This window comes from Carassius gibelio, chromosome B3 (genome assembly GCF_023724105.1).
Source record: "Carassius gibelio isolate Cgi1373 ecotype wild population from Czech Republic chromosome B3, carGib1.2-hapl.c, whole genome shotgun sequence".
Lineage (NCBI taxonomy): Eukaryota > Metazoa > Chordata > Actinopteri > Cypriniformes > Cyprinidae > Carassius > Carassius gibelio.
The window spans coordinates 55123914-55147766 of record NC_068398.1 but is presented as its reverse complement, the minus strand read 5'-3'; the positions used below and the strand labels follow the sequence as shown (position 1 = coordinate 55147766).

General features: G+C 38.0%; 3 protein-coding genes across 3 annotated transcripts; all 3 read right to left on the bottom strand.

The window, feature by feature from the left end:
• Positions 1-2949: 2949 nt before the first annotated feature.
• On the bottom strand, positions 2950-4616 carry LOC127952023 (uncharacterized). Its single transcript, XM_052550252.1, has 2 exons — positions 4072-4616; positions 2950-3936 (listed from the first exon to the last, which is right to left on the bottom strand). The coding sequence occupies exons 1-2, from the start codon at positions 4318-4320 to the stop codon at positions 3097-3099; spliced, it is 1089 nt and encodes a 362-aa protein (XP_052406212.1). The 5' UTR covers positions 4321-4616; the 3' UTR covers positions 2950-3096.
• Positions 4617-7595: 2979 nt separating this feature from the next.
• LOC127952019 (uncharacterized) lies at positions 7596-18371 on the bottom strand. The gene is made up of 24 exons (XM_052550249.1): positions 12790-18371; positions 12223-12590; positions 11946-12072; positions 11624-11658; positions 11435-11532; positions 11315-11359; positions 11129-11224; positions 10957-11052; positions 10839-10883; positions 10653-10748; positions 10480-10577; positions 10307-10404; positions 10186-10231; positions 10006-10101; positions 9829-9926; positions 9651-9748; positions 9478-9575; positions 9357-9402; positions 9177-9272; positions 8827-8924; positions 8699-8744; positions 8503-8603; positions 8325-8423; positions 7596-8005 (listed from the first exon to the last, which is right to left on the bottom strand). The coding sequence occupies exons 1-2, from the start codon at positions 18005-18007 to the stop codon at positions 12514-12516; spliced, it is 5295 nt and encodes a 1764-aa protein (XP_052406209.1). The 5' UTR covers positions 18008-18371; the 3' UTR covers positions 7596-8005; positions 8325-8423; positions 8503-8603; positions 8699-8744; positions 8827-8924; positions 9177-9272; positions 9357-9402; positions 9478-9575; positions 9651-9748; positions 9829-9926; positions 10006-10101; positions 10186-10231; positions 10307-10404; positions 10480-10577; positions 10653-10748; positions 10839-10883; positions 10957-11052; positions 11129-11224; positions 11315-11359; positions 11435-11532; positions 11624-11658; positions 11946-12072; positions 12223-12513.
• Positions 18372-18470: 99 nt separating this feature from the next.
• LOC127952021 (uncharacterized) lies at positions 18471-23548 on the bottom strand. Its single transcript, XM_052550251.1, has 2 exons — positions 19400-23548; positions 18471-19001 (listed from the first exon to the last, which is right to left on the bottom strand). Exons 1-2 carry the CDS (start codon positions 21386-21388, stop codon positions 18972-18974), a joined length of 2019 nt encoding a protein of 672 aa, XP_052406211.1. The 5' UTR covers positions 21389-23548; the 3' UTR covers positions 18471-18971.
• Between the last annotated feature and the right edge of the window lie 305 nt (positions 23549-23853).

Sequence of the window (23853 nt, the reverse complement as noted above, 5' to 3'; positions counted from 1 at the left end):
AAAATCATGATCTTGGTGTCTTTCTATTCCTCGGGTCATGCCGAATCTATGGATGTAAATTTTGCCAGGATTGACTAAACTACCTTAAATTGCTAGGCAAATTTCTTTAGTGACCTCATCCTCACACCTTAACCTTTCTTCTGCAGCTCACTGGATGTGTAAAGACTCAGTGGTGCAGTATGTTAAGATGCTGGTTCTGAGCTTCTGAGGTCATGGGTTCGAATCCAGGGCAGTTAATGTTGTTTCTGTGTATATGGGTTTGGATCAAGGGCAGTTAATGTTGATTCTGTCCAAGCCTTTGCATTTCCTGAGTGTGTTTGCCTTGAATCAAAAATGTGTTTTTGGTCTTTCTCATCTAAAGTTCTGTTCAATTTCAAACTTCTCTACTTCTGAACCGATCGGTTGTCCTGACGTGCGTACCGTTTCGGCCGTTTTGCTTCGTCCCGCTCGTTGCTCTGGCTACAGCCCTTCAGGGCTTGGCCCCGGTATCGCTGCTTGCAGCTATATTTAGGGGCCAAGCCCAGAGGGCTGTAGCCCCTATTGTATCTGTACGTTTTATTAGGGGCCAAGCCCAGAGGGCTGTAGCCCCTATTGTATCTGTATGTTTTATTATTAGGGGCCAAGCCCAGAGGGCTGTAGCCCCTATTGTATCTGTACGTTTTCTTTATTATTATTATTATTATTCTTCTTCTTCTCCAATGGGAGTCTATGGCAGCCCTATGAAGGAAACATGGGAAAATGATGAAATTTGGCACACTTGTAGAACTGGTCATTATTAGTGATCTGACCAACTTTGGGGTCTCTAGGACCAACTCTACAGCGCCACCACCAGTTCAAAAATTCAACATTCAAACGTTAATAACTCTTGAACCACTAATTCTATGAAAATAAAACTTAGTACATCTATTTTGTCTCTTCATGGAGATTCCATTCCACACCTTACATTAAGACTCCGCCCATTACAGTAGCGGCCATTTTGAAAAGTACAGTATTCAGTCTAAACACTACTCCTCCTTCAAAATTGGTCCAATTCTTCTGAAATTTGGCTCAGATGTTCTTTGGACTGAGCCGCACAGAAATGACTGAACAGAATTTTTTGAACACTAGTGAAAAAAAAAGTTATGATGCTGTGAACTTACTGAGGTTGACCTAAAATCGGTTGAGATGCTGTATCTCGGCCAAACTTTGATCAATCGATACCAAACTTGGTACACTTCATCTACACCATGATCTGGGGGTCCATGCCAAATTTGGGAACAGCGCCACCTATGGGTGTTGAGATACCAAAAATGCACTTTTTTGCTTATAACTTCTGAACAATTCATCAGAAAATTATTTTCTTGATGTCTATGGATTCTTTAGATCATTCCGGATCTGTGGATGTCAATTTTGTCGAGACCACCAGGACCACCCGTCCGCCATTTTGAATTTTGTCATAAATTGCTATATCTTTTGATCTATTGTACATATCTTCACAAAAATCGATAGGCATCATCAACAACATGTGCCTGAGGGACCCCGGAAGTTAGAAGACAGCGCCACCTAGTGTTCAAGAGATATAACGATTCTTGCAAAACCCCTTATAACTACTGTAAATGTTGATCGATTTTTGATATTTTTATGTCATTTTATTCCTTTGGTTATGCCGAATCTGATGATGTCTCAATTTTCATTTTCCAATATGGCGTCTGTCCGCCATATTGAATGGATTTAAATACAGTTTTTTCGCTACTCCTCCCTGAAATCTTGTTCAATTTTGTTCAAAATTTTATCAGATGAACTTCAGACCGGGCCTGACAGAAATGACTGAACAGATTTTTGATATTCACTCCCATTCCCAACATGTACAGCTCCAAAGTTGACTGTGCCTGTGTTTGTTGATTTATGCTAATTAGCTTAGCATGCTAATTAGCTAACATGCTTACACGTTTCTATTCACTCTAATGGGTCTCTTGAGCAATCTGTTTAACTTTGAGCAACGTTAGCATTTTTAGCGTAGCATGCTAATCTGGCTAAAATGCTACTTCGGGCTTGTGAGAGATCATTGTCACAACTAAACCTTTGTTCTGTGGGTTGTCAAAAGTGTGTCAACTAATGTGGCACACTTGGCTAATGCGCTGGTTCTGAAATCGTGAGGTTGTGGGTTCGAATCTAGGGAGGTTTGTGTTGCTTCTGTTCCAGATGTTGGAATGTCTGTGTGTCTTGAATCAGTAATGGTCATTCTCATGTGATCTCTTCTTCTGAAATTAACTGTTTTTTAATGTGCTTCCCTTTCTGCTGTACTTGCTCTGCACTACACTTAATGAATATCCTTGCTTAGCATGCAAGTCAGTGCTTGCTCTGTGTTCCTTTTTATATTAAAACAGATCTTCATTATAGTGACTGTGCTGTATGTGAATTCCACATTTTAGGGCCTGATGTGGCCATTGTCATTCTGTATTCTTTGGCTGCCTCTGACCTCTGGAACCATTTACTCCATAGCATATAAAGAAAGAAAAAAAGTTCAAATGCCTTATCAGCACTAGCATCATCTATATCATATCTAACAACAATAGAACACCTTCTGTATTTCACTTTTTTTTTTAGTTATACTGTATAGCAGGATCAATAATTGGATTTAAGAGCCTTCAATAATATTACTCCCACATCCAGCCCAAGGTAATAAAAAAACTTGTATGGCACATTTACTCCAAATAAACATGGAGTTCAGCTAACAAGCCACCAACGTTAATTTACCAAAAAAAAAAAAAAAAAAAAAAGAACCCAGAGTCTCTGAATGCATCACAGCATAAGTATTGATAGCTGTACCATTTTTTTGCTTAATCTAAGTGCAATGGTTAAAGATGCGCTTTATTTAAAAGAAAAAAAAAATTCAAACCTACATTTAAGTTAAACAAGTGATTGTGAACTTCAGTCACGAGAACTCAAACTTAGGAAAGGGAACTCAAACAGGCTTTATTAAAGCAGTATTTAAAGTATATATCATGTTCATAAAAAAAGGGGGGGGTAGAAGAAAATTAAAAAGCATAGAGAAACAACTCAACAGCTCCCCTTTAAAAACAACAACAAAAAAACATCCCTGAAAGACAACTTAAATTATTTTTCTTCAGAAAAAAGAAAATCAAGTCCTTCCGATTCCGCATCGGACACATTTTTTTCCATGGTTGCATTTGGACCAGGGGATGCTTCGCTACTTTGACCAAGGAAGGCAGCAGGACTTGGACCAGGGTAGGCAGCAGTACTTGGACCAGGGTAGGCAGCAGTACTTGGACCAGGGTAGGCAGCAGTACTTTCATGAATGTCAACAAATTCTGCCTTCACAAGTACACGGCCCATCATTTGGACCCTTAGACGGTCATGGCTTAGGACTCTGGTTGCCAGGTCATCGGATGAATCTCTGCATTTTTCAGGCAAATTTAAGACCTCGCGGAGTTGACCATCATCCATGAGGATCTTCTTGTGAACTCCATTTAATTCAATGGAAACATGGCCATTTAAATTGGACTTAATTTTTGTTGTCTTACAGAATGCATCACATTTAATGCAACGATTCATTAGAGTTGTTGGGTTTACTGAATCCATCTTGTGCAGTTTTGGACACAAGTGACTGATCTTGATTTCGGTGTCAACTATGTCTCCCTCAATGGTGGTGATGGTGTGTTCATTGGTCTGAAAGCAGGTACCCAAGTCGGGAAGAACCTTGATCGCGGTCTGTAAAGTGGTCGAAATGCATGGCTTCGTGTCAAACTGCCGGACTGACACGTTCTGCAATTCATACCACTTTCCAACTTCAACCAGGCAATCTCCCCACACACTTAAAGCCATGCTTGAGGTTTTGTCAGCCACTTGATACGTCTTCCTCATTACTTTCTTGTTACTTCGAGTTAGGGTCTCCTTCTCAAAGCAGAGAGAGAGGATCTTGACTTGGATGGTCACCTGTGACAATTAAAACGGTTTCAAATGCTCATTCCTTAACACAGACCTCAGTAAATTTAGGGATAAACCTCATATCCCCTACTTAACTAACATCGGCAAACTTTAAACTTTTCAGCAAAAAAAAGGGTAATTTACCCTCTGATACTCTCTGACATCTCTGGCAATTTCCAGTAGGGTTCTGGTTTCAGTAGTGGCTCTCAGACCATCATCAAAGGCAAAGGACAACTGTCGGGTGATTGAAATCTTGCTGTAGCTGTTGACGATTATATCGTCTTTTCCTGAATGTTGCAGTGATGGCTTCAATGTGATCCCAGTTAGTTTTACAGGACTCCTGGAAGTAAAAAAAAAAAAAAAAAAAAAAAAAAAAAACACAACAAGTTGCATTTTCACTTGACAACCATTATGGATGAATAAATTCTACAGTAACACTTTAAAAGGCTGTCATGTCAAAGAATGTGACAATGTAAATGTTAGTTCTTGACCAATTAGAACTGCTATGCTGCTGAAGAACAGGTATCCATTAGTTACAGCCAATACATACACACACACTCTACTGGGAGCAAGAATGACATGCTGCGGTCTTAAAACAGCATGTATTAGTATGTACTAGTGTTCCTGTGGCTCAAGTGGTAGAACATTGCGTTAACAGCACAAGGTTGTGGGTTTGATTCCAAGGTAACATGTTGGGTTAAAAAAAAAAAAAAAAAAAAAAAAAAAAAAAAAAAAATTACCCTGAATGCACTGTAAGTTGCGTTGGAGAAGTCTGCTAAATGCATACTTTTTTAAATGTATTAATCCCAACATATCATTTATTCTTTCCATTCAGTTTTAACGAGAAACTGAAAAGAATTGTCACTTGCCTGTCTTTCTCCACACACTCAAACATATTGTGGTGCTGTATATCAAACACCACCACACGAGTGTTGCGGTCACACTCCTGCAGTAATGCTGTAAAATATTTGGCCTTTACAGACTCTAGTACAGGGGACACTTGGTGGAGGTATCCCTCAACCTCGAAGCATGGTCGCTTTGACATTGCCATTTTTCACGTGGAAAAACACTGCTTAAAGAAAAAAACACTTTAGTACACTGAACAAAATAAAGATTTTAACATGACAACTAGATTACAAATAAGGCATCAAACAATGCATACTATTCAAAAAGCAGTAAACTGCATACAAACATGGATTGTTTGACAAAAGAATCCAAGATGTGCTCACAAGCAACAAAAGTAAAGATAGCAAACTTAAACCCCAAAGTGCCACAACCCTGTAGAGTTTGGAGCCATCCCTGCTCAAACACACGAGCGTTTTTGTGAAGTGGGTATATCCCATAGGCACAATGGTTTATGTACTGTAGAAATGGTATATTCTATCACCCTACACCTAACCAGAGCAGAAAACTTTGTGCATTTTTACTTAAAAAGAAAATAAGAAGAGTTCTGTATGGTTTATAGGCATTTTGAAAAATGTGGACATGGTTGATGTCCTCATAAGACACCCTTCCCTTGTTACACGTGTCATAATCATGTCATTATACAAAAGTTGTGTCCTAATGGGTCACAAAAACGTGCCCACACAAACACACCATGCACTTTTCAAAGAAGCCTAAATAACTCCATTAGCTGGTTCAGGTGGGTTAAAAGGCTGTGGCCCTACAGAGAACAAAGCATTCCTGAATTAAAGAGTAGTCTAACAGAGAATGACAATAGTCTAAGGGCTTTTTTTCATTTACATAAAACTTTTGACCCCTGTGTAGATTCAAACATTTTGTACATATCATTTAACATTACCTGACAAGATGCTTACCTCACACAACCACACCAAACAATAGTAGATTCAATCCTGTCCTCTATTTAAAGCTCTGATGCTTTGTAGGAACAACCAATCAGTCATGACTGATTAGCTCACTGATCAGCTGTCTTAATGATCAACATGTGCTCTACTTTTAAAACATTGCATTAATTTAATTTCATGAAAGAACAGTGATTAACACACCAAGTTTCAATTTTCTAATGAGGGATCTATGCACATTTTAATGAATCTCTGTTATATCCTTTTGAGTCTATATGACCCCAATTGACTTTTCTTTAGTTAAAAAAATCTCAGTGGAATACAAATTAAATCTATACACAGACACACAAAAAACTGGGCTTGATTTGGTTACTCTAAAGGTGTGTAAAAAATCTAACACTCATGACCTTTGGGGTCAGATGGACCACACTGAGAATGAATGGGATTTTTTTGGCATTACTGCATACATGAGAACTATATATATATATATATATATATATATATATATATATATATATATATATATATATATACCTGAACTCAAAAAAACTACTTTGCATCTGTTGGTTCCTTGGTTTATGCCTAATCTATGTTTGGAACAGTCAAGTCCATTCACCTTTATTTATATAGCGCTTTTAACAAAATACATTGCATCAAAGCAACTGAACAATCATTAGGAAAACAGTGTGTCAATAATGCAAAATTATATTTAAAGGCAGTTCATCACTGAATTCAGTGACGTCATCTCGGTTCAGTCAAATAGTGTCTGTGCATTTATTTGCAATTAAGTCAGTGATATCGCTGTAGATGAAGTGACCCCAACTAAGCAAGCTAGAGGCGACAACGGCAAGGAACAAAAACTCCATCGGTGACAGAATGGAGAAAAAAACCTTGGGAGAAACCAGGCTCAGTTGGGGGGCCAGTTCTCCTTTGACCAGACGAAACCAGTAGTTCAATTCCAGGCTGCAGCAAAGTCAGATTGTGCAGAATAATCATCTGTCTCCAGCAAATTCTTTGTGAAGTTTGTTGTTAAATTGACAATTATGAACAAAAATATGCATATGTATTGAGTGGGTCAGCTAATGCCATTGTATAGTTTAGCAAAGCATTTCATTTTTGTCCATTTCATGGAGAACATCACTAGAAAAAAAAAAATAAATAAATAAAAAAAAATTGTAAACCGCTTTTAAGCTTTTAGTTTCTCAAAAAGTAAAATGGGATCACCATTTACGTCTTACAATGTCTTACGTCTTACTTATAAACTAACAATTTTATCCCCAGATTCAGGTTTAAAAATGGTACACCAAATAAATAACACAAATACAGAGAAAATTACTAATATTTTTTTTATCCATTATCATGTATTCTCAATGTAGCACAGTGTGATATAAATTGTGCTCCAACAAATGAGGTCCATTAAAAAAAAAAAAAAAAAAAAAAATATATATATATATATATATAAAAAATGTATACAGTACAGACCGAAAGTTTGGACACACCTTCTCATTCAAAGTGTTTTTATTTTCATGACTATGAAAATTGTAGTCACACTGAAGGCCTTAAGGGCTATTTGACCAAGAAGGAGAGTGATGGGGTGCTGCGCCAGATGACCTGTCCTCCACAGTCACCGGACCTGAACCCAATCGAGATGGTTTAGGGGTGAGCTGGACCACAGACAGAAGGCAAAAGGGCCAACAATTGCTAAGCATCTCTCTGGGAACTCCATCAAGACTGTTGGAAGACCATTTTAGTTGACTACCTGAAACTTCTGTGGGGAACAAAATTAACATTCTACTTAAAATTTTAATGTCAGTCAGTAAACAAACAGGACATTGGAGTAAACAAGTGCATGACAAGGACAAAAAGTACATTCTAAATCATGATGCATTTATTCAATTCTTTACAAAACACTTTACAGAGTTTACATTGAAAAGAATGTGCCTTAAAACCCCAGTGAGCAAGCCAGAAGGCGACAGTGGCAAGGAAAAACTCCCCAAATTGATGAAGTGGAGCATTATAAGCTAAAAGGTATAGGGAGAAACCTTGGGAGGAACCAGACTCAGCAGGGGCAAACCATCCTCGTTTGGCTGGCATCTAAATTTGCTGTACATAGGCCAAATATAATACAAGCCATCCATCCAACATTTCATATAGAATTGTGTTACTTTTGTGGTTATGCATCTGTGATATCTTTGACTATTGACTGCCTGCATCGGTTTAGAGTTTAGAGTTTTGCTGGGACATTTTCTGAAGATACTTGAACAATTTTGTATTCACTGTAAGAAAGAGAAGCAGAAAAGACATCAAATTAGTATAAACTTCTGATTAAGGACAAAGGATAATATATTCTCCCTTTCAGTTGTGTGCTTCTTCATAAAATCTGAAAATACATTAATAGTACATTAACTGATTGATAGTGTTTACACAAAGTAAAACATTGTACAGATGTGTACATTACACATTCACCATTTCATAGTAATGGACAGTAGATATTGGGTTTTGTAGCACAAACCTGAAAAACGTATCAACAAGTGAAAGACTTGTTAAAGGCTTTAAAAACAAATGAGTTCAAATATTGCAGATATATGAATTTACCTTTTTATTGGTTGTGTGCCACTTCATAAAAACAGTTTCTTGGAGCGGAGAATCAGAATGGATAAGGAGGAATTTTGAAGTGTAACTTATTGCACAAACCTGAAAAATGTATTAACAGGTGAAAGACTGCTTTAAAAACAAATGAGTCTATTCAAGTATTGCAGATATATGAATTTACCCTTTTATTGGTTGTGTGCCACTTCATAAAAACAGTTTCTTGGAGCGGAGAATCAGAATGGTTAAGGGGGAAGTTTCACATATGTAGCACATTGCAGAAATCTGAAAATACATTCATGGAAAATTAACTGCTTGATAAGTATTGTTTACACAACTAAAACATTTTGAAACTAAAATGTAGACATCTGTACACTCACCTTTTGGGAGTAGTGGACAGTAGTTATTTACTTGTTTTGCACAAAACTGAAAGAATATGATTTTCAAATTACTGCTCAGAGAAGTGGGATCAATTCAAGTCTTGCACAGATTATACAATTCAATTTACCTTTTATCGGTTTTGTGCAGCTTCATAAAAACGGTTTCTTGGAGCGGAGATTCAGAATGGATAAGGAGGAATTTTGAAGTGTAACGTATTGCACAAACCTGAAAAAACGTATCAACAAGTGAAATACTGCTTTAAAAACAAATGAGTTCAAATATTGCAGATATGAATTTACCTTTTTATTGGTTGTGTGCCACTTCGTAAAAACAGTTTCTTAGAGCGGAAATTCAGAACAGATAAGGAGGAATTTTGAAGTGTAACGTATTGCACAAACCTGAAAAACGTATCAACAAGTGAAAGACTGCTTTAAAAAAAAATGAGTCAATTCGAGTATTGCAGATATATTAATTTACCTTTTGATTGGTTGTGTGCCTCTTCATAAAAACAGTTCATGGAGCGGAGAATCATAATGGATAAGGCGGAAGTTTGAAGTGTAACATTGCAGAAATCTGAAAATACAGTCATGGAACATTAATTGATAGTGTTTACACAACTGAAACATTGTACTATGTCTATGTTCACTGCACACTCACCTTTTTGGAGTAGTGGACAGTAGAAATTGGGTTTTCATGCACAAACCTGAAAAAGTTTCAACAGGTGAAAGACTGCTTTAAGAAATGAGTCAATTCGAGTATTGCAGATATATGAATTTACCTTTTGATTGGTTGTGTGCCTCTTCATAAAAACGGTTCATAGAGCGGAGAATCATAATGGATAAGGCGGAAGTTTGAAGTGTAACGTATTGCACAAACCTGAAAAAGTATCAACAGGTGAAAGACTGCTTTAAGAAATGGGTCAATTTGAGTATTGCAGATATATGAATTTACCTTTTGATTGGTTGTGTGCCTCTTCATAAAAACGGTTCACGGAGGGGATAATCATAATGGATAAGGCGGAAGTTTGAAGTGTAACGTATTGCACAAACCTGAAAAAGTATCAACAGGTGAAAGACTGCTTTAAAAAAAAAAATGAGTCAATTCGAGTATTGCAGATATATTAATTTACCTTTTGATTGGTTGTGTGCCTCTTCATAAAAACGGTTCACGGAGGGGATAATCATAATGGATAAGGCGGAAGTTTGAAGTGTAACGTATTGCACAAACCTGAAAAAGTATCAACAGGTGAAAGACTGCTTTAAAAAAAAAATGAGTCAATTCGAGTATTGCAGATATATTAATTTACCTTTTGATTGGTTGTGTGCCTCTTCATAAAAACAGTTCATGGAGCGGAGAATCATAATAGATAAGGCGGAAGTTTGAAGTGTAACATTGCAGAAATCTGAAAATACAGTCATGGAACATTAATTGATAGTGTTTACACAACTGAAACATTGTACTATGTCTATGTTCACTGCACACTCACCTTTTTGGAGTAGTGGACAGTAGAAATTGGGTTTTCATGCACAAACCTGAAAAAGTTTCAACAGGTGAAAGACTGCTTTAAGAAATGAGTCAATTCGAGTATTGCAGATATATGAATTTACCTTTTGATTGGTTGTGTGCCTCTTCATAAAAACGGTTCATAGAGCGGAGAATCATAATGGATAAGGCGGAAGTTTGAAGTGTAACGTATTGCACAAACCTGAAAAAGTATCAACAGGTGAAAGACTGCTTTAAGAAATGGGTCAATTCGAGTATTGCAGATATATGAATTTACCTTTTGATTGGTTGTGTGCCTCTTCATAAAAACGGTTCATGGAGCGGATAATCATAATGGATAAGGCGGAAGTTTGAAGTGTAACGTATTGCACAAACCTGAAAAAGTATCAACAGGTGAAAGACTGCTTTAAGAAATGAGTCAATTCGAGTATTGCAGATATATGAATTTACCTTTTGATTGGTTGTGTGCCTCTTCATAAAAACAGTTCATGGAGCGGAGAATCATAATAGATAAGGCGGAAGTTTGAAGTGTAACACTGCAGAAATCTGAAAATACAGTCATGGAACATTAACTGATTGATAGTGTTTACACAACTGAAACATTGTACAGATGTCCATGTTAGTTGCACACTCAACTTTTTGAAGTAGTGGACCGTAGATATTGGGTTTTCATGCACAAACCTGAAAATGTATCAACAGGTGAAAGACTGCTTTAAGAAATGAGTCAATGAGTATTGCAGATATATTAATTTACCTTTTGATTGGTTGTGTGCCTCTTCATAAAAAGTTCGTGGAGCGGAGAATCATAATGGATAAGGTGGAAGTTTGAAGTTTAACGTATTGCACAAACCTGAACAACATATCAACAGGTGAAAGACTGCTTTAAGAAATGAGTCAATTTGAGTATTGCAGATATATTAATTTACCTTTTGATTGGTTGTGTGCCTCTTCATAAAAACAGTTCATGGAGCGGAGACTCATAATGGATAAGGCGGAAGTTTGAAGTGTAACATTGCAGAAATCTGAAAATACAGTCATGGAACATTAACTGATTGATAGTGTTTACACAACTGAAACATTGTACAGATGTCCATGTTAGTTGCACACTCAACTTTTTGAAGTAGTGGACCGTAGATATTGGGTTTTCATGCACAAACCTGAAAAAGTTTCAACAGGTGAAAGACTGCTTTAAGAAATGAGTCAATTTGAGTATTGCAGATATATTAATTTACCTTTTGATTGGTTGTGTGCCTCTTCATAAAAACGGTTCATGGAGCGGAGACTCATAATGGATAAGGCGGAAGTTTGAAGTTTAACGTATTGCAGAAATCTGAAAATACAGTCATGGAACATTAACTGATTGATAAAGTGTTTGCACATCTGAAACATTTAGTGAAATATGTACACATCTGCACACTTACCTTTGACCGTAGTTAGTGAGACTTGATGCACAAACCTGAAAATATATTGCTATTAGGTGAAACAGTGCCTGAACAAATTAGTCAGTTTTATTCTGACACTACTACATTTACATTTTCATCAGTTGTTTTCTTCAGTAAGAAAGTTATTGAGGTACATAATTATGTGTTGGATGGAGTACAGAATCTCTTGTATGGGAGAAATTCTGACTTGTGCATTTCATAAGTCTAAAAAGATGACTTGCAGATGTGCTTGCATATAGTTGATTAATTTAACCATGCCTTTATTCTGCTTGTGTAATCATGCACAACTGAATCTACTTACCAATTTTGTGTTGTTCTATTGACTTAATTGTGATATTAGGAGACAAATGGATGGATGCAGGCAGTCTTTGTGGATGCTTCCTATAATGTTTGGAAGCATCCATTATGATTTGGATGGCTTAGAATGACTGAAATTAGATTATGGATTAAATGTCAGTTAAAAATAAAAGTTAAAAATAAATCTCTCAAAACTGAGAATTTAAGCAGAAAATAATAATAATAATAATAATAATAATAATAAAGCATTAAGATGAATACAAAGTAAATACTACTGTTACCTTGGCTGGGTGAAGCTTACTAGCTCAAGAAAGAAGAGCAATTATGGGAGATGTTGGGTTGAAAATGATGATCACTTGTTTGAATTACAGGCTGGATTAACTGGACTCTGATCATGTTGGAATCTCAGGATAGCGCTCATATCGTATGGACACAAAAACAGAACAGACAATACAGTGATACAATTCTCATTTCAGTGTTGCATTGATAAAATGGATTACCTTCAGATAATACTTCAATCATAACATGGAACAGCTGTACATATTCAACTGATGGATTGTTATAAGAGTTATTCATTTAGATATAGATAGACTTAGAACATACCGTCTCCAGTTGTACACTTGCCCTGCAGTTGTATGCCAGTTGGAAGCTCAGGATGAACATTGAACAAGTAAGAGCACAGACAAGAAACAAATAATGCAGGTTATAAAGATTTCATTACATAATCACACACATTAATTTTTACCTCAGTGAAATAAGGACTGCTTGGTGGTAACTGTAATATGTTTGCACAATTTCAACAGAGACATTTTCTGCATCTTTAACATAGACATGGTCTATCAGTGTACCTTTTTCAGTGGTAGGGTGTTGCACATGTTGACTGTATCCATGTAGTTCCATTAGTGTACCAATTGTAGATGATGTCAAGATGTCCTCATTGAAGTCTCCCATAATCACTTTCTTTCCTGACTGTTTCTCCAGCTCATCAATAACATGCAACATATTTTGTCGAAACAGATTAAGTGGATATGAATTAGGTCTGTACAGCAAAGCAGCATTCAAACTTAGATGTGGAACTGCAAAGTATAGACATTCCAAGTTACAAGGTTCTGGAACCCTGACATTAAAATGAATGCTTTCACAACAGAATAGTCCAACTCCACCTCCTCTTTGTTGTTTTAAATCAGTGAAAAGTGGAGTACTGTTGTCATAACATTTAGCTCTTGGATTGCTCTTAAAAACAAATCCTGGAATCTGTACTTGGTCTTCAACTTTTAGCCACGTTTCAGTTAAACCGATGCAATCTGCATTCATTATCTGTCTGTGAACTTGAAGATCTTGAACATGAGCTCGAAGACTTTGTACATTATGAAGAGCAATTGTAAACACGCCAGGTGTCTTTACAAAACTGTAATTTTCTAAAGTAAGTCGGGGCATGTTTTTCATAGCGGAGTCAATTTTCTCATTACAATATATGACAGAGTCTTTGAAGTTATTAATTATTAGTCCATCGAGGGTTCTCACACGACTCAGTGCAACATATGCTTGTCCCGGAGAAAATACCTTGTCAAGTGAGACGACCGCTTGATCTACTGTGAGTCCTTGCACTTTATGAACGGTGCATGCCCATGCCAATTTAAGTGGAAACTGACGTCTTAAACCACCATCGTTTGAGACTTGATCTTCTTCCACTTCAATAACAGTTGAATTTGGAGAATATTTCTGTCGCAGCTTCGATCTCTGAACTTTACCAACATTTGGATCATCAAATTCAACATGGATAGCTGATGGGAAGTCATCATCTTCATCATAATCACGTCTTTGTTTTCTGCTTATGTGGACAACTGTGCCACAGGCTCCATTGACAAGTCCATCAGAAACATCAACATTTTTCCTAAGCATTACTCTGGCACCAACACCCAAGGAAACACATTTGTCCAAACAGGAGTTGAAAACTTTTGCATGAAATCCAACTTTCCTTTCTATTCTTCCAGTTTCTGGATTTCTAGCAAAGTCTCTAGCGTGAATAGTGATTGCCTCAGGACAACGCTCATTAAGTTTCTGTATATTGTACTCATCAACCTGAGCATTTGTAGGGAATATATGAATAGCATCGCATTCTTCACCAGTTTCACGTTGCTTCAACATGTTGATGTCATTTGGGCTTAGAGTTTCGTTCTTTTTATGAACTCTCAGACGATTTAACATTTCAGCAAAAGATGCATCTTGTTGCCTGACAACTTGTGTTAGTTCAGCAATTTCAAAGTTGGTATCCCAAAGATTCACTCCTTTTGGATCAACGTACAGGGGAATTCCCTTGACTGGTGGTAGCTGATAAAAATCACCAACACAGACCAAACTGACTCTTCCAAAAATGGAGTAGTCACCAGTTTGCTTAATTTGTCTCAATCTACCATGAACATAAGACAAAAGGTGATGGTCAACCATAGACACCTCATCAATGATCAGAATCTGCAAACCTCCCAGTTTTGCACGCAGTGAATTGATTTTGTCATCACTTAGGGGCTGATATGGCAGTTTGACATTGGCACCTATGGAAAAGGTATTATGGATTGTAGAAGCACCAATTTGAAAACTGGCCACTCCGGTTGACGCAGTTAAAATCACACTTCTATCATCAGGGTTTTCGGACAGCTGAGATAAAAGTCTGGAGGATTCATAGTAGATCGCTTTGATTAAATGACTCTTGCCTGTGCCTGCTCCACCAGTGACAAACAAGTGAAATGGTTCAGGGTTTTCACCAAGAAGTTTCTCAAAACACCATTTCCGTACTTTGTAAAAGATTGCACATTGTTGTGCATTTAATGATCGCAGTAAACATAATGCCTCTTCTCTAGACATTCCAGCCTGATTGGTTTCAATACTGTATGGAGTTCGAGGGTTCGTTACAAGATCTGGAATAGAACACTCAGAATCATCTTCATCAGGAATGGTATTACTCTTCCTTAGTTCTAAACATTCGTGACGTTCCTTTTCAGTTTCAGGACATAACGCAGCCCAAGCATCTTCCAAATCAACACCTTGCTCCAAAAGCTGTTGAGCTCGATCAACTTTGTCACTTTCCTTTTCAAAGAGTGCTCGATTAGCATCAACAATACATTTGACTTGAGTCACATTTCTCCCACATTTCACAGCACCACTGTTGTAGAATTCCTCATAAGTGCTAAAACTCTCAGGCTTGAGCTGACAATCTTCATAATGCGGCAAGAAAAGTTGCAACAATGAATGAAAGTACTTTTCTGGATCTTTTTTGGGAGAAAATCTCGGATATCGAACAACAGCAGGGTCAGTTCGAGTTCTCTTCATCATATAACCACAGTCGTTGTTAAGCTTGATCACCTTGTCTTCAGAAGACTTTTTTTGTGAAGAAACCTCCGATTTTGACAAGATCCTGTTTTCAGAGCAAAAACTTGCAAGACATTGGGTCTCAAACTCTTCCGTGTTTGGCCTATTCTTGTATCGGTCAACCAGACTAGTCATCCAAAAGCTAGCTTCTTCACCAGACTGATCAACTTTGTTTTTGATGACACGAAGAGGCAAACTCATCTTTACAGGATTCAATCCAATTGGAATAAACTGGACTTTACGAGAACATTCCTTCAAGTGCATACCGGTCAGACGATACACAGCCTCTTGAGCAGAAACTTCTCTGTTGTGAAGATATACACTACCAAGCATCTTCAGTGATGATCTCGCTTCAAGGTTTCCATTCATGGCTTCGTTTTGCGCACGTTGCAGCAACAATCCCATTTCTTGTTCTGCTTTTGTGATGTAACTGATAATGTAAACCACTACGGAGTAAGCATCAGTGACGTACTGGATATCCATGTTGCCTTGCCAGGCACACAGTAAATGTTTATTATACTGGTTCACCCAGACGTCTTTTGGACTTCTTTTAAGGACAACGGATTTCTTTTTGGAACACTGCGCATACACTTTCTCAAAGAGAGCTTGGTTAATACCAATGGACTCAAAAAATGCATCAGTAGAGTCATAATCCATATCAGAAGCGGTTAAAGCCTTTTTCACTTTTTCTAAAACTGTACGTGCAGTATCTTTTCCATCACCGCTTTTCAAATCGTCTCGACTACCACCTCTTGTAATAAAGGTACGGCTTGATGGGGGTCGTGGAAAATTAAATCTGCAAACTGTCTTTTTCTTACGACATGTCTTTGAATGTTTGACACTGTGCTTCTGAACACCGTTGACAATCTCAAACAGATCAGTTTCATCCTCGCTTGGGGTCTCACAAGTGATGTACCGATCAATGAAACTAGCAACCAAACCATCGTTTTCTTCATTGTCTTCATTTAACGTTGGGGCATTTTCAACCCAAAACAGACAGTGAACATGAGGAGATCCACGCTGTTGAAACTCTACACGATAAAAGTAATCTACTATCTTGCCGATCGGTTGAGCTGAAGACATGATTACATCTCTCAAAAAACAATGCCATCTATGATCAAACATTCTTGCAGCAGTCACTGGGTTTCGTCTAATCAATCCACATTTTTCAGACCAGTCAAGTTCATCTGCTTTCACATTTTTCCCTTCTAGTTTGATTATAGTACTAATCATTTCTGGCCATCTGAGATCTGCAGAACTAAAGGATGCAAAGAAAGTTGGAATACCTAGCTGTCTTACAAGTGCAAAAAGGTCCTTTTGAGTAGACTGCCAATATGGAGGCGTTCCACGGATGGGTCTCAAAAACTTGTATCCTTCATCAAAATTCAAGATTTTAGATAACGAGTCTGGGTTTGTTAGCACATCTGATGTCACTTCAGTCAACAAACTCTTCTCAGATCCTTTGCGCAAAGCGATTGAAACATTGGATACAACTTGATCAATCTCAGACAGATACTGTGCATAGAAAATGAAGTCAGTGCTTCGTGCAAAACGTCCATCTGCATTGAGGATTCTTGCATTCAAGTATCTTGACAGTGTTATTTTTACCTCCCTCTTATCATGAAATGTCGGACCACCAGTTGGATACAGAACAGGGAAACATTTTGCTTCATTAGACCTATCAGATAACAAACTAACAGGACTGTTACCTTCAGCAGGTGCCAGATTTAATACATCCTGGAAATGCTGATCAATTACTTCTGAACCGATGTCCACAGGTTGCAATGACGTATCTGACAAAAGACCACTTTGCTCTTTGATGTAGGTAAGGTCTTCCTCTTGCTGTTCATCAAGGTCATTTTCATCATCAAGCTTTTCAACTACGTCTTGTGGCTCCATTTCAACTACAACATTTTCTTCTGGTTCGTTCAAAGAGTTGATCCACTGCTGATTAATCTCCACGTCACTGAACCACTTATTGAACTGGATTAAATATTTCAGAGCATTTCGAACACGATCAGTGTGTACATACTTGTACTCATAATGCCCTTTGTAGGTTAACTTGCGTTTCAGTTTGATCCTTATCATCTTGTCGTCACATTCATTTCGTGGAAGGATATTGGACACATCTGTGGCATTAACTGGGACGCACACTACAGGGCCGTGGCATCCATGTTGTTTACCACGAGGAAGGCACAGTAATTTCATAAATGGAATGTTACGTGCAATGAGATGTTGTTCCAAGGAGTTGAGGCATTTCAGTTGATTTGGAACATCCACCAAATGCATGTTGTTTGCAACGCTCCCTTCGGGCAGTTGTCCACAAAGGATTTTTCGATGGCACGTTAGACAAATCCATAATTTGCACCCTGAGGAATGAGCAGAAGATCCTTCACACTTTTGATCACAGACATGAACATACCTGGTTGTGATGCATCTTCTCCCCAAAGCAGCAACTTTTACACCTTTGTCTTCATAGCAGTGTCTTCTACATTCAACAACCTGCTTTCTGAAAAGTAAACGGTGACAGACACAGCACACAAACTCTGGACCACTACTAATTTCTTGTCTAAAATGATCAATAGCAACATCAATGTCTTGTTGTTCTTTCTTTCTTGCATACATTTCACAACCTTTTTGTATTTTATTCGTACGAAAATTCTCATCTTTTTGGTATTTCACCATGGAATACCTAGCCATTTTAACTTTAAAGGCTGGATTCTGAGTGTTTCTATTCTTAGAATAATTACGTACCCTTTCTTTAAAGGCCAGGTTTTGCAGGTATTTTTTCTTTGAATACTCACGCACACTTGCTTTGAAGGCCAGGTTTTGCAGGTATTTTTTCTTTGAATACTCACGCACACTTGCTTTGAAGGCCAGGTTTTGCAGGTATTTTTTCTTTGAATACTCACATACATTTGCCTGAAAAGAGATATTATATTTATATTTCAATCGTGAATACAGGCAAACACGTTTTTGGAACTGAATATTGCTCAAGTACTTGGCCTTAGAACGTTTACACTTTGATAAACGAATATCAACATTTTTTAGATATTTATCACGAAGAATTTCTATTTTTTTCTCTCTGTAATATTCATCTCTACTATATTTAGTTTTGTCATACTCCATTTTATTCTGTCTGTAATCAGGGTCGTTACCATATTTTGACTTCTCGTGCTTCAGCTTTTTTTGTCTGTACTCACTGTCGTTGCGATATCTCTCCCGATGTCTTTTGTTTGGACAACATTCTGCAGCATCGCTTACCTTTCTTTTGCGCAGACATGGTTTGCTGACCTCATTTGACACCACATTTCCACATGCTCCTGCACAAACAGCATCTCGATCCCTGTGCTTAACACATGTCACAACTTCATAATGATTACGGTTACAGTGTTTCAGATAAATTGCATTCTGAGTGGATACCTCTCCGGTAGGTTTGTGTGCATTCCATCGGCTGTCATTAAAAGTCATTATGGTGGTTTTGAAAAGATCAGCCGCAACAAATATGTCAATTTCGGTTACCCATGAGCCAGAATAAAACATTCTAGATCGTGTCAGATAATCCTCTGCTGAAGAATACTCACGTCTCACGTACCTCTCAAACAGCGGAGTATTCATCTTTAGATGTTTCACAACTGCACGGCGAACCTTCAAGTGTTTCTCTTCACTTCCACATATCACATGTGCCAACGATCTGAAAAAGCAGTTACCGTCTGGTTTAATGGTCTTTGTCTGACACGGAGCTGCAATGGGACCAAAGTTTATGACATTATGGTCACTGTTATCATTGGACATTTGTAGGAGCTCACATAAAGCTTGCTTATCATTATATGTTAAGGGAGAAAAAAAGACATCTGGAACAGAAACATCAGTGATCATCAGGTCATCGGTTACAACAGTTTCAGCGTGTGATTTTGTAACCTGTTTACCTGACAGCTCAATGTGCTTTTCTTTCCTCAATCTTTTACCTTTACTTGGCAACACATTAGAGGCTGTCTGCGTTGGAAGGTTAGGGTTTCTCACGTCTGCAACTTCATCCACAGGTACCGGATAATCAGGGGTCTTTTGCTCAGTCTTCATAGATTCACGTACCTTTGGTGTGCGTTTTAAGACGTCACTGTAGAGGGCTTTACCGGAAGAGCATGGGAAACTGCTGCTGCCTGCTTCTTGCAGCGGATCAGACACTTCTGCATCTGCATGAACCAGAACTCCAGTTATCTCAAATGGTGGCTCAGGTTCCCCAAACAACTGTGCCATGTCATTGATATAGTTGTACAGAGACTCTATGGTACTGTGATAGACTACACAACTTGTGTCTGTCCTGATGGCATGAGAGTCAACGACTGCATACCATGACCCCTGCTTAATAACTGCAGATGTGTTGGCACAAATGGTTAACAAGAAAGCATCAGCACTCAGTAGAGTTTGCTGAAGGGCTACATCAAGTGGCATGGCTACAGTGCTTATGGCATGGTCATACTCGTGGTACTCATTGACATTAACAAAACCAGTCAGAGACGGAGTGTACTCGATGGAAAACGTAGTATTACCCAACATGTGTCTCCTCGGTAATTCATGGACTGCAATGTAATTCCTACCCTTGACTTCTCTGTCTTTTATGTTACCATGTTTTCTTAGAGACTCGTAAAGACGTGTTCCTTCAACCAAGACAGCGTCCAGATCTTGTGTAGTCCACGTCAGCACATTCTTCAGCTTGCTTTTCAACACTGCTGTGAGACCGATGGCTCCACACTGCCTGTTGCGTGAATCTCCAAAGCGGGCATCAGCTTGATCAAAAGACCCTCTTAGCATGGATTTCTGTGGAAAATCACAACAAGCACTTTCATGGCAAATTGCAGGAATGTTTTGTTCAGTTTGGATAGGTTTTTTCATGGATTTTAGTTGGGTTTTCATGGGGTGCTTCATCTGGGGTTGCCGGGGTTTGCCAGAGTCTACTTGAAAATCAGATGGCCTTACCTCAGTATTTACGGATTCACAGACCTTGGGTGAGCGTTTTAATACTTCACTGTAAAGGGCTTTACCAGACGTGGATGGAAAACTGGAATCACCAAAGCGGGCATCAGCTTGATTAAAAGAACCTTTTAGCACTGCTTTCTGTGGAGAATCAGCGCACACATTTAAAGTGTTCAAAGCATTCGCATTCAATTTTGATGGGATAGCAAACCTTTCTTCAGATTCTCTGGAACTATGAGATTGATCAGACCTGTGGAAATTTGGGTTGTTTTCTGATAGTTTGTTGGAAGTATATGAGATTTCATGAGAAGTAAATGAGATTTCATGAGAAGTAAATGAGATTGTATAGTTATCCAATGAACGGGTTCGCTCATTGGTTGGTGCTCGCTTTCTTTTAAGAGGGAGCGGTGCAGCCTCTACCCCAATTGGATTCACAGGGAGGGGTGGAACCTGTTGAGGGGTGGTTTCTACACGATGGCAAAAACCGCCTATTTTTTTACGAGGATGTGGCATAACCTCGGCTCGACTTGTTTTAAGAGGGAGCGTATTTGCCTCTACCCCAATCGCGCCCACAGGGAGGGGTGGAACCTGTTGAGGGGTGGTTTCTACACGATGGCAAAACCGACCTTTTTTTATACGAGGATGTGGTATAACCTCGGCTCGACTTGTTTTAAGAGGGAGCGTTTTTGCCTCTACCCAAATTGTACCCACAGGGAGGGGTGGAACCTGTTGAGGGGTGGTTTCTACACGATGGCAAAACCGGCCTTTTTTTTTACAAGGAGTGGGCATAACCTTGGCTTGACTTATTTTGAGAGGAAGCGTCGCAGCCTCTTTCCCGTTTGTTTTTGCAGGACAGGGTGGAACCTGCTGGGTGGGGCCAGGATTACAACTGCCGGAGCAGTCGGCCATTTTTTTACGAGGAAGCGGCGTTACCTCGGCCTTGTATGTTTTAAGAGGTGGTCGTGCAGCCTCTGCCCTTTTTTTAAGAGGAAGGGGTGGAAACTCTGCTTCAGTTATTTTAAGAGGAAGCGGTGCAGCCTCTGTACTTGCACATCGCTGTGCATATAGCCGTTTGGCTATTGTCGACCTCTTCGTTGGTCGCGGCATCTGTGAACACGGAAACAGAATTACTACATGTACTTCTCAATTCTTAAAGCATCAGAACCTGATTACACTGTAGCTATTCAAACAGTTCAAATGATTAACATAAAAATATGTACTAACATTAACAGGAATGGAAAGAGAATAAGAAATGTTTCTTAATTAAAATATCAATGCAAGATTTTGTGACCAGCAACATATTCACATAAGCCCTTGACAAGACACAAGTACTGATTAATATCTTAACACTGCCCAGCACACATGGATACGGTCTTAATTTTGCTATGAAAAAAGCAAGCATTTAACTTCAACTCGCAGTCTATAACCAGTGCACCACCACACAAAAGAAAAAGATACATTTGTGAGCTATGGTTTGTTATACATTTAAATGCACTTTAGCAGTATATTCTAAACAATGTTTGACTTACCTCGCAGTCTTTGACCAATGTGCCACCACACGTGAAAGAAAAGGCATACTTGCCAGCTATGCTTTGTTATACATTTAAACATTTACTTCAGCAGTATATTTTAAATTGTTTTTTTAAATGGTTACAAAAAGTTGAATTACCTCAGCTCGCAGTCTTTAACCAGTGCACCACCACACACACACACACAAAAGGTATACTTGTCAGGCATGCTAGGTTATACATTTCACAGTAGATTCTAAATTCTTTAATAGTTACAAAAAGTTGCCTTACCTCAGCTCGCAGTCTTTAACCAGTACACCATCACACACAAAAAAAATACACTTGTCAGGCATGCTTTGTTATGCATTGAAACATTTACTTCAGCAGAATATTCCAAATTATTTTTAAATGGTTACAAAAAGATGCCTTACCTCAGCTCACAGTCTTTAACCAGTGCACCACCACACACAAAAAAAATACACTTGTCAGGCATGCTTTGTTATGCATTGAAACATTTACTTCAGCAGAATATTCCAAATTATTTTTAAATGGTTACAAAAAGATGCCTTACCTCAGCTCACAGTCTTTAACCAGTGCACCACCACACACACACACACAAAAGGTATACTTGTCAGGCATGCTTTGTTATGCATTGAAACATTTACTTCAGCAGAATATTCCAAATTATTTTTAAATGGTTACAAAAAGATGCCTTACCTCAGCTCACAGTCTTTAACCAGTGCACCACCACACACACACACACACACACACGGTATACTTGTCAGGCATGCTTTGTTATACATTTACTTCAGCAGTATATTCTAAGTGCATTTTAATAAAGTTTGAAAAGTTTGACATACCTCAACTGTCTTTTACCAGTGTACCAGCACATGCAAGAAAGAAGAGTGATAAGTTTTAAGAACTTAACATACATTTAAAAAGTACAATCAAATTATTTTTACATATATAAGAATTATAAATGTTACCTCAACTCACTCTTGTTAATACACCAGCACACATAAAAAGAAGAAAGTATTGTTTAGCATATATTCAAATTACACATTTCACAAAAAAATAAAATAAATAATTTTCACAGTTAAATAAACTCTTTATTAAATTATCAATTAAAGAGACCATTTTAAATAAAATATAGTGTAGACTACGAAGACTAAATTACTTTGTTTAAATAATTTGCAAACAATCTGAATCAGAATTACTAAACTCTTGTGCGTCGCTTTTCCAAAAACACACAAAATCCCTAATATTAAACATTAAATTACCTTCCAATGAAATCCAGAATTGTATTACATATCAAACAATAGACTACCATAATAAGAAAACTAATTAAAGTAAAGAGAAAACACTTAAAATGAGTTGGCACTTTGAACACTTGGTCATTACAAAAAACAAACAAAATGAACATATTAAACACTTCAGCAAAAAATCCACAATCCAAACTAAGAAGAAATAATTAACACACAGACACTTTTAAAACAAACATACCTTCTGTAGAAAAACAGATAAACTGAGCAGCACATGCTCTCTCCCTGATATACTGTCAATTTAAGACCAGGTGCAGCTTGATTAATTGGTTAGCACGTGGTCTGATGCTTTTGTGAACATTCTCACACCTTAACGTCTCTTCTGTGGCTTATCAAATGTGTGTCAACTAATGTGGCTCTCTCTGTTAAGACACTGGTCCCAAACCTGAGAGGTCGTGGGATCGAATCCGGGATGGGTAAGGTTGATCCGATGTAAGTCTTTTTTTGGCCATTTTGCTTCGTCCCACTCCTTGTTAGTTGCAATTAAGCTAATTAAGTGTTTCCGTTTAAACGCTACTCCTCCTTCAAAAGTGTTTTGATTTTTCTGAAATTTGCCACAGACGATCTTGGGACCGAGCCGCACAGAAATGACTGAACAGATTTTTGATATTCATCTTTGTTCAAAAGTTATTAAATTGTGAACATAATGAGGTCCACCCAAAATCAGTTAAGAGGCTGTATCTCGGCCAAACATTGATCAATCGAAACTAAACTTGATACACTTCATCAACACCATGACCTG